This window comes from Magallana gigas, chromosome 7 (assembly GCF_963853765.1).
Source record: "Magallana gigas chromosome 7, xbMagGiga1.1, whole genome shotgun sequence".
Lineage (NCBI taxonomy): Eukaryota > Metazoa > Mollusca > Bivalvia > Ostreida > Ostreidae > Magallana > Magallana gigas.
Window position 1 is genome coordinate 43,469,492 of NC_088859.1, and position 19,406 is coordinate 43,488,897.

At 31.8% G+C, this 19,406-nt stretch overlaps 1 protein-coding gene and 1 long non-coding RNA gene across 2 annotated transcripts; both read left to right on the plus strand.

Moving 5' to 3' along the window:
• Positions 1 to 103: 103 nt before the first annotated feature.
• Positions 104 to 7,916, plus strand: LOC105328906 (glutamate receptor ionotropic, kainate glr-3). The gene is made up of 13 exons (XM_011429946.4): positions 104 to 471; positions 797 to 925; positions 1,116 to 1,370; positions 1,789 to 1,964; positions 3,113 to 3,256; positions 3,777 to 3,896; positions 4,003 to 4,206; positions 4,346 to 4,449; positions 4,547 to 4,640; positions 4,725 to 5,028; positions 5,392 to 5,609; positions 6,766 to 7,016; positions 7,266 to 7,916. The coding sequence occupies exons 1-13, from the start codon at positions 405 to 407 to the stop codon at positions 7,531 to 7,533; spliced, it is 2,334 nt and encodes a 777-aa protein (XP_011428248.3). The 5' UTR covers positions 104 to 404; the 3' UTR covers positions 7,534 to 7,916.
• Positions 7,917 to 16,855: 8,939 nt separating this feature from the next.
• LOC105328905 (uncharacterized) lies at positions 16,856 to 18,493 on the plus strand. The gene is made up of 3 exons (XR_010708061.1): positions 16,856 to 16,916; positions 17,164 to 17,273; positions 17,738 to 18,493. It is a non-coding gene; the product is annotated as an uncharacterized lncRNA (long non-coding RNA).
• The last annotated feature ends 913 nt before the right edge of the window (positions 18,494 to 19,406 follow it).

Consider the following 19,406-nt stretch of genomic DNA (forward strand, 5'->3'; position numbering starts at 1 on the left):
TACCATGGTTACTTTTTACCTTGCTTTTTTATTTTTAAATACCGCTCGTATAAAAAGACAATTTTCAATTTAAAAGAAAGAGAATGTTTAATTTTACATAACAACGTTCCAAACACCCAAGGCAAGGAATACTGATATTATATACCAATTGAGAGTTCATTGTTTTGCTCTGAATTTTGTAATGGTACACAGTTGAATCCCCTTGTGAGTTCACTCTATTGATTTGATGAGAAGGCGTTCATTCTCTACTATTGGTTTATCACTGTTACACCGAAAATTGAAAAATAAACCAAATCGTTAATCAGGAAATTGTAGGTGAGATAGTCCGATCGGAATATTAGTGAAATGGAATTCAAACAGCGAACACTGTTTCATTAAAATCGTTCAAACAATGGTTCTTCAGAATGATACAGAGCACTGGCTTTATATTATTTGTGCTAGCAATTAGATCTTCTGCCAACTGGACAGTGGGTAAGCAACAAAATTTAATTATTTTAACCAAAAAAAATAGAAAATGAAACATCCGAACGTTTTAATTTTTTTTCTTCTTATAACTGCTTATATCAGTTTGAAATAAATTTTCTTTTGAAATGTTGTATTGGACCCTTGACGGTTGGTTTGAATAACATTTTGTTAAAAACGGTGATAAATATTTAAGGTTTATAATACTTTTATTGTAAACTGAAAGGTCTTGAGCCGTGCAAGGAACTTGAATGTTATCTAGAATAAAAAAATACCAACTATATTCCCTTTAAAACCATAATTTTGAAAAGCGGAGAGACAACACTTTTTGCAGGCGTGATATACCAGAGCGACGAGTGGACTGACTTTGAGAAACCATTAAATAATGGAAAGGTCACTGCCGTTCTGGATTACCTATTGCATCAAGTCGACAATTCGGACGCTTTGTCAATGTATCAGAAAGGTAGGAATGTCGCCTGCCCGTTTATCAAAATCCTTAATATTAACACATGCAATTTATACTCCTCGTTCAAGGAAAGCATCCAATTTTATACTGTACAAAAAAATCTGATAAATCTTATGTTTGGAAATATTCCTTATAAAATGTATACGAATCAAGATATCTATATCGGTATCATCGTACACTATTTCAGTTTCCAACTTTTCCGAGAGTGATGTGATTGGAATCATCGCTTTCACATCTTGCCCCACTGCTGCAGTCTTACAGGAACAAATCGCATCAACGAACCTTCCATTAATAACCATTGATAATGAAGTCTGTCCACAAACCTATGACGGCCACCATCATCTGTCCGTGCTTCCAAACTGTCATAGTCAAAACTCACAATTCATCGACATAGTTCTACACATGAAGTGGGAGCATGTCAATGTCATTTACGACTCAACAAGTACGTTTCAACATGAGGTGAAACAATTACAATTACAATTTAGTATCATCACTTAGGCAAAATACAGACAAATTTGTGTTTTCTTATGAAAGGAAAATTATTGAGGGTTATATATGATCAAAGTTGGTACCAGACGTTTCGTCGGTTAATTATTTTATCTATATATTCTGGGTACATGGGTAATCATATTTTGGGGGAGAGAGAGAGAGATAGAGAGAGAGAGAGAGAGAGAGAGAGAGAGAGAGAGAGAGAGAGAGAGAACAGCTATCAATAGCCTTTTTAAAATTCAAAAATTAAAAATTGTAGTTACAACGAATTTTTAACGTTTTAATGTATAATAATGTAATTTGATCTGATACTGTATCATGAATTTAGAATAGCCTCAACAGCTTTAAAATGTCCAACATCTTTTTTATAGGCTCCTATTGCGTTCAAGAACTCATCGTGTTATTGACAAAAAAGAATGTTTCCAGCAACGCCATATTTCTTCATGAAGGACAACATCTAACGCTGGAAATATTCCCAGAGCTATATTTGGAGGAAGTTATCTATGTAGCTACAGACAAAGAACGGACGCTGGGCATTGTGTCCGAGGTAAATAATTGGACTGCTTTCAAATCATACAAGATAACCCACAAATGAGGTTATATGAATCATATCTGCGATATGGAAATTTACATGCGAACTGAACAATAGCCACTTAATGGGACAATGCACAGAAATCTTACTGTGCGATCCATATGCTCTTCCTGCCATTTTCATAAGATTTATCTATAAAGCTATTGGACATGAATAGCTTTTATTAACCTTTTTGGGCAAAATCATTAGTTTCATATTTTGTTAATTGAGGAAGAAGGACACACTCTACTTTCCAAGAAATGTTCTATGGAGTACATTGTTAAATAATTTGTAATAGGCTGTAATTTAAGGTTATTGAACGAATGCTTTTGGGTAGTTAAGTATTTTGATAGTACATGTATACATACTATGCATATATCAAAGTTGAATTGCATGCTTGTCTTTAATTCTTCAATCGAAAAGGTGAAAAGGGGTTGAAATGACAAGACAATCTATAACATTTTTTCCTTTTCAAGTTTGCATAAATTATTCTCTTTATGACCGTATGACGGCAGTATTAAATTGTTAACAATTCATCAATGACCCCCATGGACTTTTCTATCAAGACATGATCGATCTAGAATCAACGTCATTAATTTCTATTAAATTTTTAATGACTTCAATCAATACGTTTGGTACGTACAAAAGTTACTAAAGCAATTTAGTTTAGATCAGGGTTTCATAACGAATTAATTGTCATAGTACAAGACACAATCGATTTCTTCATTCTATCGTAGAGCGGCAAAATAACCTACGTCATTGTCACACTTCTAATAGGCTTTACGAATTTATAATATGAAAAATTATCAATATTAATGTTTTCATTACAATTTTTTATGTGTATGTGGGGAAATCTTCCGGCAAAAAAAATTATTTTTTAATTATAGATAACTTACTTAGTGAATATTAATTCATTTCTGCTATAAAAATCTAAATTTATTTGTTATGAATTTTTAAACAGTTTTAAAAATGACTGATATCACTCCCTGTGGGTGAAACTAAAACTATCAGTATTTTACATCTGGACAAAAAAATTGAAGACAATTTGTATTAAGCAGACACTTATTCATGAAATATTTGTATACATCAATATGAATACTATGCCATTGTCCGTTTATTTTCAGGCAATGGCATTAGATATGTTTAACAGGAGTTTCTTCTGGGTTCTCAATGTAGACCCATACGCGTTGTGGAACAACAGTTTGTTTAAGCCTATCCATGAAGGCTGTGTTCTTCTGATATCTTCGGGTCTTCAACAGAACAAAACGGTGACTAGAATACTTTCTATATTCAGATTGGTGAATTTTGTTTGGTTTTTGTTGAGCCATTAATTAAACCCACTATACTCCTTCAAAAGCTGTACCATATATACATGTATTCTATTAATGTTTTTTTAGCTTCAAAAAGCAATCGTACTTGCAAATATTGACTAAGAAGAAAAATGAAAATAATATTTCAACTGAAATCTTTATCTTTCGTGTACTGTATGGGTGAATTCATTTTTGTTTTGGTACAGAAAAAATGGATCAAATATCAATCGTTTTCAGAAGAAAAACAGTCAAAAATTATTACATGCGGCTGTTGTATGGCATATCGACTGTTTTGATTTTAAATTCCTTTGTTTATCTAAAACGAAAAGGTGAAATTTAAAAAAATAGTTAGCAGATAATACATGTTGTCAAGATTGACTGAAGATTTGATTTTATCATTTAATCCCCCCCCCCATAAAAATTTCTTCTAGAATATCTAACTGTGACTCATTTGTTAATTGTTTTCATTAATTAACAGACGGTGGCGGATTTGTTGTCGGAAGCCCTATCAATATTTCAGCGAGGATTAGATTCTATCGGTGACGGACGAAATGTCACAGACTTAACATTTCTTCGCGATAACCTCAAGCAATACATGGTATTAGTATGTTTGATTAAATATCATAGACTTTAAATCGTTCAAATTAATTTTTTACCCGTTTATTCATTTATATACAAGTATAAAAGAATATATTAAAATGTAGATGGGATCCTCAGACGAAACCGGATTAATGGACAAGGAATCGCAAATTCGGGTTTTTAGTTCAACCAAAGATGACAAAACTCCGTTTGAAGAAGTTGCAGGGTATTCACAAGATACGCATAGCTTTCATGTAGTTGATGATCGCCTGTACAAATGTATTTTCAAAGACTTTGGCAATAAAACGCTAAAAGTCGTTTCTGTCGAGGTATGTTATTTGTTGCACTGAAAACCCATGATGTTAATTGATTGCTTTTTTTTTAAATCAAAAGAATGCAATTATAATCCATTTTGGTTGTGCTACTTTTCAACAATTCATCTTTCATTTACACTATTTATCGTTTCAGGGAAAACCTTTCCAAATGCGAGTGGATAAAGGCAATGGTAGTTTCTACTATTACGGGTTTACATACGACCTGCTGAATGAATTCGCCAAGCAGTTTAACTTCAGGTAATACCAAATCGACATTTCCAATGTTTCATAAGCATTTTTAGTAATGTTTGATAAAATATTACGAAATAAAAGTTCTTACATCTGTTTTCTGTAGATACGAGTTCCTGGATTCAGTAGATGGTCTCTATGGCAACCCGACAAATGATAACAAAAATGCTTTAGGGATGATAGGAATGGTCATGAGAGGGGTGTGTATTGTTGATAACGATTCCTTGATTGTCGGGTCAAGATATTCACAAATGATTTTTTGTATTTTGTCTATAATATTTTAGGAGGCTGATATAGCTGTCGGTGGATTAACAATAACAGCAGACAGAAGAAAAGTTGTAGACTTTCTCTATCCCTTCCAAGAAGAAGGGATCGGTATTATAATGCGAAAGGTTGACAACGAGGCTAATAAGATGTTTCGGGTCTTCAGTTCGCTTGGTACCGACTCTTGGCTTGCAACCGGAGCAGCTGCATTTGTTGCTGCAATAGTGTTGTCAATTATAGTGAAGCTTAGTCCGTTTAGTAATGGACTTCACAACAAAGTATCTGCAAGCTTTTGGTTGGTTTTCTCGGCTTTTCTGCAACAAGGTTAACTTTACTTTTCATTCATGTTTAAACAGTTATCATAAGTCATTCCTTATCCAAGTTTTACCAAAACGTATTTACGATGAAACGCTTTTTCCGAATTAATATTGAGCCCCTCCCAAGGTACCTTAACACCTAATTTAAGGGCAAATTTCATCATAAAGAAATTAAACTTTGAGGCTATAAGAAGTATCGAATTTATTTTCATTTTTAAAAAATGAGCTGAATGTCATGCTTTTGGACTAGAAATATACTAGTATTTCCTTGATGAAAACAAAAAGCTTTAACAGCTATTTTTAAACAGCTATTTTCTGTGACTTTAAAATAAAAGTTCCAAGTTCAGTGTTGGTTTTACTTATTTTATAGGTGAAGAAAAATCTTCCAAGTCTGCCCCCGCTCGGCTGGTGATAGGATTCTGGTGGATCTTTACAATTATAGTGATGTCTCTGTATACGGCAAACCTTGCTGCCTTTCTGACAGTATCCCTGGCAAAGGCACCAATAAAGAACTTGGAGGAACTTGCAGCTCAATCTGTTTACAAACCGTTAATCAAGAACGGTACCAATCTTCACACGTTATTCGAGGTAATTAGAAAGCCCTTAAGAAGGCTTGATGATGAAGGCCATTTTTAATTTATATTGGTCTCCTTAAAAAGAAGAGCTCTGTGTAAAAATATAGGAAAATATTCAAATTTCATAGGTTAAAGATATAAAGATATAGGAAAATATTCAAATTTTATAGGTTAAAGTTATAAAGATATAGGACAATATTCAAATTTCATAGGTTAAAGTTGTAAAAAAAAAAAGAGCAAAATAATCAAATTTCATAGGTTTAAGTTATAAAGATATAGGAAAATATTCAAATTTCATACTATTAGGTTAAAGATATAGGAAAATATTCAAATTTCATAGGTTAAGGTTATAAAGATATGGGAAAATAATCAAATTTCATAGGTTTAAGTTATAAAGATATAGGAAAATATCCAAATTTCATAGGTTAAAGTTATAAAGATATAGGAAAATATTCAAATTTCATAGGTTAAAGTTATAAAGATGTAGGAAAATTTTCAAATTTCATAGGTTAAAGATATAAAAATATAGGAAAATTATCAAATTTCATAGGTTAAAGTTATAAAGATATAGGAAAATATTCCAATTTCATAGGTTAAAGTTATAAAGATATAGGAAAATATTCAAATTTCATAGATTAAAGATATAAAGATATAAGAAAATAACTGAATTTTATAGGTTAAAGTTAAAAAAATAAAGGAAAATATTCAAATTTCATAGGTTAAAGTTATATAAAAAAAAAGGAGGAAAATATTCAAATTTCATAGGTTAAAGTTTTAAGGATATAGGAAAATATTCAAATTTCATAGGTTAAAGTTATAAAGACATAGGAAAATATTAAAGTTTCAGAGATTAAGATTTAAAATAATTATATTGATTTTTTTCCGTAAACTAGTTTATAGTTTTAAAAATCCGAAAAAATCTTTAATTTTTTTTTTAAAAATCTAATATTTAAAGTACATTTGTAGATTTAATGGAACATTTGTTGACCAGCCAACCAGTTTAAACTAAAATGATTTCACAGTAAATATTGTTCTCAAAGTCAGATTAACTCGATCTATTTTATTAGAAATATATGGGGTTTTTTAATAGTGAGATCGTAAAGTTCCAATGATACATATAAAATCTTTCACAACAGAATATTATGGTTAATATATATCGACTTTCACAGAAAGCTGAAGGAGGAATCTATAAGAAGATTTGGGACATGATGAGAGATATGCCTAAAATAATATCTCCCGATGAAGGGTATGAGATGATCGTCAAAGGTAACTATGCTTACATGACTGATGAATCGGAAGCCAGATTCAAAGCTATGAAAGACTGCAAGAATCTAGAAATGGCGGATGAAACGTTCCATAAAGCAGAGCTCTCGTTCGTTATAAGGAAAAACGCAGAGTTTAAAGAGGCTTTCAATAAACAGTAGGTTTTGCTTTTGTGGTCATCATCAGACTGATTATAATGACAAATTAAAAACAACGTTTTTTGCCAAAATTTTGGCAAATATATACATTGAGTATATTTTTTTTCATGGAATACCGGTATTACCAATATCAAGTAATAAAAATGGTTTTATGGTTCTATGATTTTGACAAAAATGTAATGGAATTATTACCAATTTGTAAAAACACTGTTTAATACCAACCAGTCATTAGTATGTTTATTTTTCAGCATGCTCAAAATGGTCCAAAATGGCATAGTGGATAAATACAAGAAGATATGGTGGGATAAACATTCTTGTCACTCGGCAAATACTGCCACTGAACTGGAATTTAAAAGTACAAGTGGAATATTCATTGTGTATAGTGGATTTATATTTATTTCGGTCATCTGTTGTCTAGTGGAGCTGTATCTTCGAGGCCGAAAATACCCAAAGAACAGAGTTAGTTCTAGTAAACAGAGTCTCGAAGATATTTCTGTCATAATGGTTGATTATTGAGCTATGAAAACCCAGAAACTTGTAAGAACTTTTCAACCCGGTCAGTCTTTCAAATTCGTTGCTTAAACTAGAGAGGATGAATTGATTTCTTGACCTTCAGCAACGTCCTGTATTTCATCGTTACATACCTTGTATTATTGTGGCATCCACGTGGACCAATTTCGGAATCGCGTTTATAGACTTCGTGATGCCAAAGTTGCTAATTTTGAGAAGATTTTCCATTCAAACTTTATTTTATTACTTATATTTATTGAAACACCATGTGACGTTGCGTATTTTTTATATGGTTTTTGACGTTTCAGGACAATAAGCAGCAACATTTACAAGTGCATCAACAAATGTCGTCTAATTGGATAATTAATCACTCATGAAATAAAGTGACCTTTAAACATGTAAAAAGTCTGATTTTTTATTTGCTAAGATTTATATCTACAAGCTTTAAAGGAAGTTTTTTTTAAATTTGTAAACAAGTCTGTCGAATTTGTTTTTAGCTTCTCTCTTTTATAATTTCAGTATTTTTTAAAAGATTACTTGTTTGTTTTGCATTAACATCTTTTAAGCCCTTTCCGCCGCCGAGGTTGTGGAAGGGAAGGGGAGGGGGCAATTTTTTCCTCAACTTCAGTCTACCATTGATTCATGATGATTCAAAAACTTTTTGTATATGTAATCAATGGAAACAGTAAGACGTATGCTCTTAATTGCAACTAGAAGGACTGGGCCGCTCTACACACACGGTATATGGGAATAAGTAAACGTCATCACGCATTTTGAATATATCTATATATGTTCGATTAAATAAAACTAACATAAACCATTTTGATAAGCACTTTTGAAAAATAATCCTTAAATCATACATTTTCGATCGCAAAAAGAGTTTTTCTAGCAAAGTTTTTGGCACTATATTTTTAGCCGCGGAAGCGCACAAAATAACACGTTTAATTTATAGTTGTTTCATCTGTTATTCATATTACTGACAAAGAGCGGATATGTAATGGCTTTAAAGCTATGATACAAAAATATTTCATACAATTAAACATTTCAATATATATATCTATACATAAATATAAGCATTGAATGCTTAATTTTGCATATCATCGGTTCTATTAAACACCAGGACATGCAGACAAAATATCATACCATGCTAACGCGCGGTATACAATTTGTTTGCAAGGCCTGGTGTATTATAGGACCAACGATATTTCAATGCTTAAAGGGGCCTGGTCACGATTTTCGTCAAATTCTATTTTTCTATTTTTATTATTTACAATGCTTTATAAATGCATTTATAATTATCAAATGAAATTCTAGAGTCAGTCTTTAAGTTTTAAGCAAGATACAGAGCTCACAAATCTGTGTCATGTAAACAAGGCTCATGCCCTGTTTTTGTTTACAAAGGTTCAATTTACCAATTAAAAACCTTTTTCAAGCTGATTTTTCTATCTTCTTATTCATTTTAAGCATAGATAAACAGTTCCTAACGTTTAACACATTCATTTTAGGTTTAAATTTGAAAGAAGATAGGGGGATAAGATAGCGCCAATGCCCATTCGGTTCAGTCGTGAAATACATTTTGAATTTATTTTTTCCCAATTAAATCCATTCCAATTTATTATAATACAAGTTTGCAAAAGCACAATTTCTAACTATATTCAGTTTTTTTTTTAATATTAACAAACGATTAGAAAAAATATATTGTCTTAAATTTAGGCGGTATCGAACCTAACATAAAAACCCTAGATATATATAAGGTTAGTTTATGTCAGGTGCTCTAACCACTGAGCCACTTCAGACACAGTAAAGTACGCTGTGTACATATTATTGTTACTTTATCCACGAATTTACGGACTTGTATTATTTTTTCAATACGTTCAAGTGTTGGGACACAAAATAATATTTTTAATGTATAATGGGTCATCTCTCCACATTTTTGTTGACTGAAATCGGTTCGTTTTCCATTAGACCATATTGAGTTTATGAGAAAAATATGGAGCACAGATCCACTCCATGAAAGAAAATGCCTTGAAGTTCTAATAAATGACACTTTTTGCAGGTTTTGATACGTATACGCCTGTTTAAGTCAACATATTCCAAGTATTGAAAATATTTATAGGCTACAAATCAATGATATGTTAAATATATATTGTTTTAAATGGTTTTTTTTTTTTTTAAATATCAGATTTATTGATACTTTAATTTTTCAGTAGCTTGTCCAACCATGTATGGGCATTTTACACGCCTAATCCACCCATCTTCTTTTACTTCAACATTCAAAATGTAAACAAAAGCTTTGTTTACATGTCAAAGAATTGTAAGCTCTGTAACTCGCTTATAACTCAACAAATGACACTCAATTTTGTTTGCCTATTAAGAATGCCTCACTGAAGCATTGTAATTATTCAAATCGGAAAAATAATTTTGACCAAAATCGTGACCATGATCCTTTAAGCAATTTTAATTATTCACAGGGGTCCTATATGATTCCAATATAGCAAGGAAGAATCTGAACAACACAGATACAGAGAACGACATTGTATATATATAGCATAAGTAAAAGAGGATGGTATTGTTTTAATCTCATACATCCTAAATTATTATTTCAATTCTTTTGTAGTTCATGAAATATATCTAGAACTATATGGTAAAGTAGAATTTCTTCTACAGTACGACTCTGGGTTCATTAAGTAAATGTGACTTCATTTCAGTTAAGAACCTGGCGGAGAAGTGTCTCTGTGTGATTGTCGTTACTAAATCCAGGGAGACCGCCTGGGTTCTTCAGGGACAGGATGTGTCCCCACAGCCTTTGATACTGCTAGCAAATCGACATATTTTTATCTCCTCCAAGTTTGCCATTTGATTGCTGGCTTCGAAATCAAGGAATTGTTCCCATACTGTCGAGGGAATTAACTGGAACCAAAGCCTTCTCTTTTGTGATGATTATTTTGGTACCTCATTGTTCCGTACCAAGTCTGCTCAGCGAAAGATTAATTTTTCCAGATCAACTTTCTGACAAACCTTCATGATATAAAAAAATAAACCTGTGATCAAGTGTTTGAAACTGAACGAATTTAATTAATTTTTTTGTTCATTTACTTCTAGGTTTCCACTGTATACAGGATCTTGTACACCGACCAAGTTCAGTGGGCGTGGCGACCAGTTCCATCTTGATGAACACTGAAGGTAGTATTAAGAATGCTAAAAATTTTATTATTTATCAATGATCAGGAGCGGTGACCACCACGAAAATGTCTATCTAGCTCTGGAACCCCACCTCATGGTGGAGACCATCAAAGATAACGCAGATAATACACCTAGATTTGATGAAATAATGTGCACTTTTCTATAGAATAACGACAACAATACTGTTTACCAAGAGAAGTAATTATGCGTTGTAAATATTGATCAGAATCAATAATTTCTAAATGACATGTAGAGTCATCGAATCACTTACTTGTATTCCTACAAACCCAATACGACTTCATATCGAGCTTTATAAACCAGTACAAATACAAAGGCTAATGAAAGTACGGTATTTATTTAATTGTATGAAAGCAAATCGAGCATACAGCAAGTCATACAGACGTAAAATGAATAGACAGCTGTGAATTAGTGATAAATAATGAATGTAAATTCTCAGCATTGAGTATACATATGTTAGCTTTAACATTTAATTAAGGCAATTTCAATGGGTCTATTTCACCGGAAGCTTCACTGGGTCATGAATATTGACCCTAAATACATTATGTATTTGCAAAATGTAGGTCAAAATGGTCGCATCGCAGCTTTGTCCTGACACTGAATGCTGGACTTCAGAATAATTACAGTGTAGCCAAGTTTTTCTCACTTACTTTACCGCAAAAAATATATATTGCATATATATTTTTGGAATGGAAACATTTCTTTCATGTATTGTTGGGGGAAAAAATACCCTCCTTCGAAGTTTTCGTAAATTTCAGTCCAGCTCTATTTAATTTCCTCTTTTTGAATTGCATGACATATTTGACGCAATATTACATCAACTGGCATCAGGAGCTGGAAACTTCACAGAAGACTGTCTTTTTAGAAATGGTGTGTTCCCGTTTTGCACACTTTTGATTATTGGGTATATAGAAACAACTGTGTGATCTGTGTTGTGATAGCAATTATAGTCTGCTTTCAAACCAAGTTTTTACCTAGATCGATTTTTACCTGTGTTTTATCAGCGCATTAACGATGAAACAAGAAGAATATAGATATTTTGATGTGTTTTATGATTAATAACTATCTGAAACTTTTTATTTGATAAAATAAAAAGAATGATATTTTTATTCTTAAATATAAAAAAATGAATGAATTGAGGAAAATTCGTCGGTCCCAAGCTATTTGAAAGCTGTTTCAATGAATGATTATAGAATGAAGGGGAGAACTACAGTCATTTGGGGTTCGCCGAATCTCTTTTTACAACCTAGTTGCATATAAAACGCAAGTTTATAATCGGTTGTTTTACATAAACAGAAAGGAGATTATGTAAGGAAACAGATCTTTGTCACAAAATATGTCAATCCTTGAAGTACCGTATTTGACGATAGTTCTCAGTCCAGTATTTTCAATAGACAAATTTCCTCCATTAATGTCCACAAAATCATTAAAAATTAAATATTAAGATATGATATTCTCTTCTAACTTGTTGCAGATATCTTATGACTTTAGGGTAGTTTCATTTGTTTTGTACATTGCATAGCGACACTTCAAACGGACGAAAACAAGAAACGCGATGCGATTCAAAATATAATCAAATGACCATATCTCATTAAAGATTACCCCTCATCCAAGCTGGACGTATTATCTTGTATAGAATGTTCACCCAAACGTAAATTATCATCATTATTTATTTTTTGCATCAGGTATTAAGGTGACTATATTTTCAAGTACCAAGAACACTACATGTACAAAAGTTTTGCAGTTATTTCATTGTTTAAAGAAATAAATTAAAATGTTTATGACCAATTTGATGTTTGAAATTAAATTCAAGAACATAGATGTCAATTATTAAGTAAATGGGCTTTTATGCAACTTATATTGCAACATAAAATAAATGTAAATATCAATTGCGAGTAGATATGTTTTATTTATATCATTACCAATTCCCTTCTGAGGAACTGTAATACAGACTATAGCAATTAAGCAATTATCTCACCTGGTCAAATTCCCATTTCGCACACATTTTTTCGATACGCAATTTTCAAATGTGTGCAAAACGGGAACAAACGGTTAGAAATGTATTCCAAATAGATACAGGGGATATTGATTTTTACAGTTTTATTCTTGTATAAATAAATTCATACAGCTACATTGTTGTAAAAGAAATTCCTCATAGTCACATGTATATCGGTACAAAGAAAGCAAAGAATTACAGTAAATTGGTGATATTCAATCCAGGAGGCCATACAAGGCCCATATCATATAGAGAGGAGGGGTACGAGCTGATGGAGTTTGCTCTCCTTTGGGATTACTCCCAGTTTGAGTATTTGATAAATAATGATTGCAGATCTTTGGAAATAACACAGGTATCATTTAACAAGATCAGCTTGTCGTTAATACTCCCAGAAAAGGCGCCTTTCAAAAATGCTTTCAAAAATCAGTAAGTATTTCAAAAATTAAACCATGCATAAAAGTCAGTCAAACATTAAAGGCACTAAAGAAAGCATGAACAAGCAAATAATAAATTAATTATACCAGCATGTATAGTATCTCACCTGGGCTATGTTTCGATATCATTTCTATTCATTGAGGTGTACATGTGCGTTTCATTTTTCCAAATCTAGAGGAAAGTTTTTCATAAAACTGTCATCATTGATAATGGCTCGATTTTTACCTAAAAAATGTTTGGTATAATGGTCTGGTTTTCCCCAGCACGGAAGTAGAATGGTTGAAATAATCTTAACATGTTTGATATTTATCAGAGCTTTATTTCATGTTGTGTCAGCTTGCTAAAGATTATAGAGGCGGGAATCATTGGTCCAATGACCAAGACAAATAAAAACTGTTCTCTCATTAAACATTACATATCCATACCTATTAATAAGATAAGTTTTTACTAGAGAATATAACGCTGAAAAACATTTATAATTTTAAAAAAAATGATAATATTGTAAGTCATTTAGACTTTTACCGTGTTATGAAATCTACTCGTTGCTTTAGAACACGTCTGTACTTGAGCATTGATTGCTTCTCACCTCTGGAGGTAGACTAATGTCTAAAGATTTATGATTATTGGCCGTGTTAATCTCTCATCACAAATGTCGAACTTTTGACCTGGCCATTAATTAATTTGTTCATAATCGAGATAGAGAGCAATGAATTGGACATGAGTAGTAGGTGTTCTTAGACAGACCTATCTGACAAATCAGTGCATGATGCATATTATTCAAGATACACTGTAAAATCTCAAATTAAAATTGTTTTTCCGCTTCCGCTTGTTATAGCAGTTATGTAAGTACAAATAAAGTTGTTTATTTTTTAAACTTTGTTTTACTGTTATCAATCACCTGTAATGTATTGACGTTTTCATTTGCTCTCGTGGTGATCGAGCATGAGAACCTATCAATTCAAATAGTGTAAAACAAAAGACATTACACTTTAATCTGTACATTTTACAATTTAATCTGTAACATTTACACTTTATTCTGTAAATTTTACATTTTAATCTGTAAAATTTACACTTTTAAAAAGTATAAAATTCACACTTTAATCTGTAAAATTTACACTTTGAAGTGTAAAATTCACATTAATTTGTAAAATTCACAATTTAATCTGTATAATTTACGCTTTAACTTGTAAATTTTACAGATTAAAGTGAAAAATTTATAGATTAAAGTGTGAATTTTACAGATTAAATTGTGAATTTTACACTTCAAAGTGTAAAAGATCAAACATATAGGTACTAGGTCAGCAAAACATTTAAAAATGGCCAGCTACGCAAACAATGAATATTTCACAAATGCAAATTGTGCTTTTAAAGCGAAACAACAAACTTACAAATGTCGATTTCATTTAGTCCTGGATATGCCGAAATATTTGGCTTAGTTTAAAAATGGAAAATTAACATTAAGAATAGAGATGGGTAGATATCATGTGAACATGTTGAGGCCTTTTGCTCTGAAAATAGTGTAGCAAATGAATTTTATTTTATTCTATTTTATTTTATTTCATTACAATTACATTGTTCTTTGTATAATGATTATCGAAGAAACCTTATTATAGCAATGGATTTGATAAAATTCTCAGATGCACTAAATGAACTTATTTCCAATTATCCTCCTCAGGATGCAAAATACTATTTGGCACCGTTTAATATTTTTGATGTATTTTCTGATATAAAAAAATTTAATATCAATAATTCGATTTATTGATATCAAAATATAATTCTTTGGTGTCAGAAATTCGAGTTTGTGACATCAAAAAATGATTTTCTGACATCACAAAATCAATTTTTTTTTATATCAAAAATTATATAAAAGTTATTTATTGATATCAAAATATCAAATTCTTGATATCAGAGTATGATTTTCTGATATAAAAAAATCATATGTATTTCCTGATATCTGAAAATCGAATTTTAATATAAAAAATAAGACTTACATTACATAATATCAACTTAATGAATGCTCCCTGTGATGCAATCTGTGTAACTAGTCTCGTCAGAAATTTTTCAAACCTATGGATGCATATATAAAGAATAATAAAGTGTTTGATTTCTTTGACATTTGCTGTGGATTTTGAGGGGACCCTGAAAAGTTATTGCGACGCATAAAAAACCGGCAATATAAGGCGTGTAGTCAGTGCTTTTGATAGATGAGACCAGAATTATCAAGATGACTTATTATTAAAATTCTTAAATTTAATAAATTTTTTAATATTTTTTTTCTAGAATGCAAATTGGGCTTTGTAGATCGATTTACTTTTGGGTCAAGGGAGTATTCACTATATATGTGAAATTTATTCGCCATCTTATTTGAGTTTTTGAAATAAAAAAATATAATTTTTGATACCAAGAAATCGGCTAGAATTTTTGATATCAAAAAACCGAATTTCTAATATCTGAAGATAATATATAAAGGATATATTTTTGATATCAAACCCGATTTTGGAAATCAGAAAATGGATGTTATTTTTGGTATCAGATTACTAGTATATCAGAATTCTTTCTGATTAAAAAATATTATCTTTATGCATCTTTTAATTTTTGAATGGAAAATAAATATAATTGGATCATATGTGTATGATACCCGGGTTATGTATTTTTCTGCAATACTATAGCTATACTTTCATAACCACATGAAGCACCAAACAAAGCATTTTATTGTTAAAATAAGGTTAGATCGCCAAAAAGTGATACGCACTATGTTTCTAAAATAAAAAACCGTGTACAAGTATATATTACACGAGTTTTTTTAACGACAGAATATCTGATTTTGGATCGAAGATGCACAATTGCCTGTTAAACAGCTTCCATGAAACTTTATATTTCTATAGGCAAATAATGTGTTGGGTGTGTAACACTGAATTATTTTTATTAATATAAGTTCAAGCCAAAAAAAAATCCTTTAAAAAAGGCTCATGGAGATCGCCAACCTAAGAAACAAGCTCCATTTTCGGAGTCGCGTACACAATATCTGGATAAGTAATAGAATAGATCCTATATAAGAAGATTTTTATTTTTCCCAGATATTCTTATCTTAAACATTCAATCCCTATTGTAACAGGATGATTTAATTGTCATATCACATATTGAGCATTGCCGTGTTTGCACATTTATATTTAAACTTACAATAAACTTTGAACCCCTTGTGAGGCTCAAGTATTGTCCATGCGGAGGTCATGATTTGAACAAACTTAATCTACACTTCCTGAGGATGCTTCCACAATTGTAAGTTTCAGCTTTTCTGGCAAAATGGTTTTTGAAAGGATGATTTTGGAAACATACCATGGAATGTAATTATTCTTTATTATCTCCCCTTATTAGAGGATGTGACCCTTCATTTTACAGACACATAGCATCGTTTTTGAAAAGGGCATACTCATCCAAAAAATCTTGACAAGCATAAAAAAAAAGGAAAAAAAAAAAAGGAAAAGAAAAGATAAAGGAAATAGTCCATGGGAAGAGGGGGGGGGGGGACGCGTACTGTATTGTATATATAACTTCCATTTCCAATTCTATTGTTAATTTTCTACCTATCACTTAATTGTTTGCATGCTCACCAAATACAATAAACAAAAAACAAACAACAACAACAAACCAGTAACTCCCAAAACCCTCATGTTATAATTTCTACTTTTACCCTTTGCTTCTGTGGAAAACTAGTTCATGGTCCCTCCACAAGACCAGTTTATTTGTCCTTTCGCAGGTAAAATAACGATAATCTCCTATTTCTAATTGTTTGGCGAACTTATATTTGTTTAAAATGTAATTGTAATAATAACTGTTTATAAGTCATGAATTTTTTTATAACGATATGAACTTTTGTTGTACAGAGTTATGTACAAATGGACATTCTTGTGCTTGTTGAGGGCATGTTGAGAGGAAACTCGAACTGTAGAGGAAATTCGGCACAGATGGTGGGTTAAATAACTTATAAAATAAAAATTTTGTAGGAAAATTAAGAGAAGAAAACTAGAGAAATGAGTGAAGTAAAAGTGCGAAAAACTTCTCCAAAAGCTGACACAACGATGACCGAGGAGTATTTGAAAATTAAAAACCAAACGTAAGTCTTCTTCCACTCAGTTACTGGAACTATAATAAACTACTTCCAAGTATAGACTTTATATGATTATAATAAAAAACATAATATCGTCAGCTATAGTACATATACAAATAAAATTATACTAATTTGCAAAGGTCCGATATATGCTTAATGTAGATTTATGTAAAACTGTCTATTGAGGTAGTTAATCTTATTACTAAATAAGAGCAAAAAACATCTTATTATTCATTACTTTATGATATACTATAGTCTATCTTCTGTAGTTGGGAAAATTGATACATGTGTATCAGCATGGATAGCTCAGTGGGAGAGCTACTTGCTAGAAATTCTGGTTTCTAGGTTTGATTTCATGTCTAGTAATTTATTTTCAATATGTATTTCCTTATTCCAGATATGGGCATCAATGTCACTTTTCGTATCATATCAAGGATTTGGTAGACTGTAGTGTATTTTATATTTTACAGCACAACGCTGCGGCATGGACCCTTTATAGCAGGAGTTTGCTCGGCGATAGGCTTCACAGCGTCATCAATCACCTGGTACAGATTTACTGCCTGTCGTTTCCACAGTCTTACCATGGCCATTTTTGTTGTACCAAATGCGGGCCTTTTATATTATTTCACAGATTATGAACAAAAACATGCAGTGACTCTACCAACTACATCAGGGAAATTGAGTGAAAATCAGGCCATTATGTTAAGCACCAAGATTCAGTTGATGTATGGGTCTGTCATTCCTGTTATTACTGCTTCTTATCCTTTCATTGGTTCTAACTGGGCAAAGGGGAGAAAATTGGGACTGACTTTCTCAAAGCATATTGGAATTCAAATGAAGAATTTTTTCCTGGGATTCAGCCTCAGGAAGAGTAAAAGATATTACCGACTTCTGTTGATTAACGTTTTTCTGCAGTGTGGGGTTGGAGCACTCCTAGGATACAACCAAGTGGTCGAAAGAAATTTGGTGAAGAATCGAGTTTTTAAAGATAATGAAATTTTACCAGAATATGAAGATTTGTTCTTACAAGAAACAAGATATCCTACCTTAAAAAGAGTATACACATCTGTTGTTGATGGACTTACATTAATGCTAAGAGGTTTTTTCCCTCCTGTCAAATAAAGAAATGTTGAAAAAAAAAATCAAGTATTTCTTATAGTTTTGTAGTTCTGTATATTAAAGTGAACATAATAAAAATTGACAGTGCTCTAATCATAAATTTGAAATGTGTGTGTGTGTGTGGGGGGGGGGGGGGGGGGGTAGATATATAAGACCCCCCCCCAAAAAAAAAAAGAAGAAAAAAAGAATAACTTTTTCCAAGGGTATTGCTTGGGGGAAATTATTTACAGTACCAAAACTATTTTCACAGCATGTTGAGTGTTTTGTTTGATAAAGGTGTAAATCTACCAGAACCTTTTATTTGTCTATTTATCCATTGCACCTATAAAAGCCTTTCCTGGCTCCAGTGGTTGTGGGTTTAAAAATTTTGAAGTACAATCATGTATAAGGAGTTTTTATATTACTGGCTAATTGGTTATTGATGCAACACCCCACACAAATGTTCTGTATTTTGGAATGAGGTATACTTCATATGAAAGAACAAATCTTCATCCAAGCTTAATGCCAAGTTTACCCATAATTTGGCCAAGTGGTTTGGAGCAAATGCTGCAATATCAAAGTAGATTAATATTATTCAATTCAGTTCAGATGAGCAAGAACCCTCTAAAAACAAACCCCAAACAAATGAATAAATTTTTATGACACAACATTGAAGTTTTTAGCTCACCTGAGCTGAAAGCTCAAGCGAGCTATTCCGATCACATTTTGTCTGTCGTCCGTCTCTAAACTTTTCACATTTTCAACATCTTCTCAAGAACCACTGGACCAATTTCAACCAAACTTAGCACAAAGCATCCTTAGGCTAAGTGGATTCAAAGTTGTGAAAATAAGGAGTATGCCCTTTTACAAGGGGGATAATTAGGAATTATTGAAAATTTTCGAAAATTTTTCTAAAATCTTCTTCTCAAGAACCATAAGGCAAGGAAAGCTGAAACTTGTGTGGAAGCATCCTCAGGTAGTGAAGATTCAAAATTGTGAAAATCATGACCCCTTGGGATAGGATGGGGTCACAATGGGGGG

Excerpts from the sequence above, each read along its gene's own strand:
- LOC105328906 (XM_011429946.4), top strand. The coding sequence starts at position 405 with ATGATACAGAGCACTGGCTTTATATTATTTGTGCTAGCAATTAGATCT. Across the intron at positions 1,965-3,112 it reads CGCTGGGCATTGTGTCCGAG|GCAATGGCATTAGATATGTT; the intron begins GTAAATAATTGG and ends GTTTATTTTCAG. Across the intron at positions 3,257-3,776 it reads GTCTTCAACAGAACAAAACG|ACGGTGGCGGATTTGTTGTC; the intron begins GTGACTAGAATA and ends ATTAATTAACAG.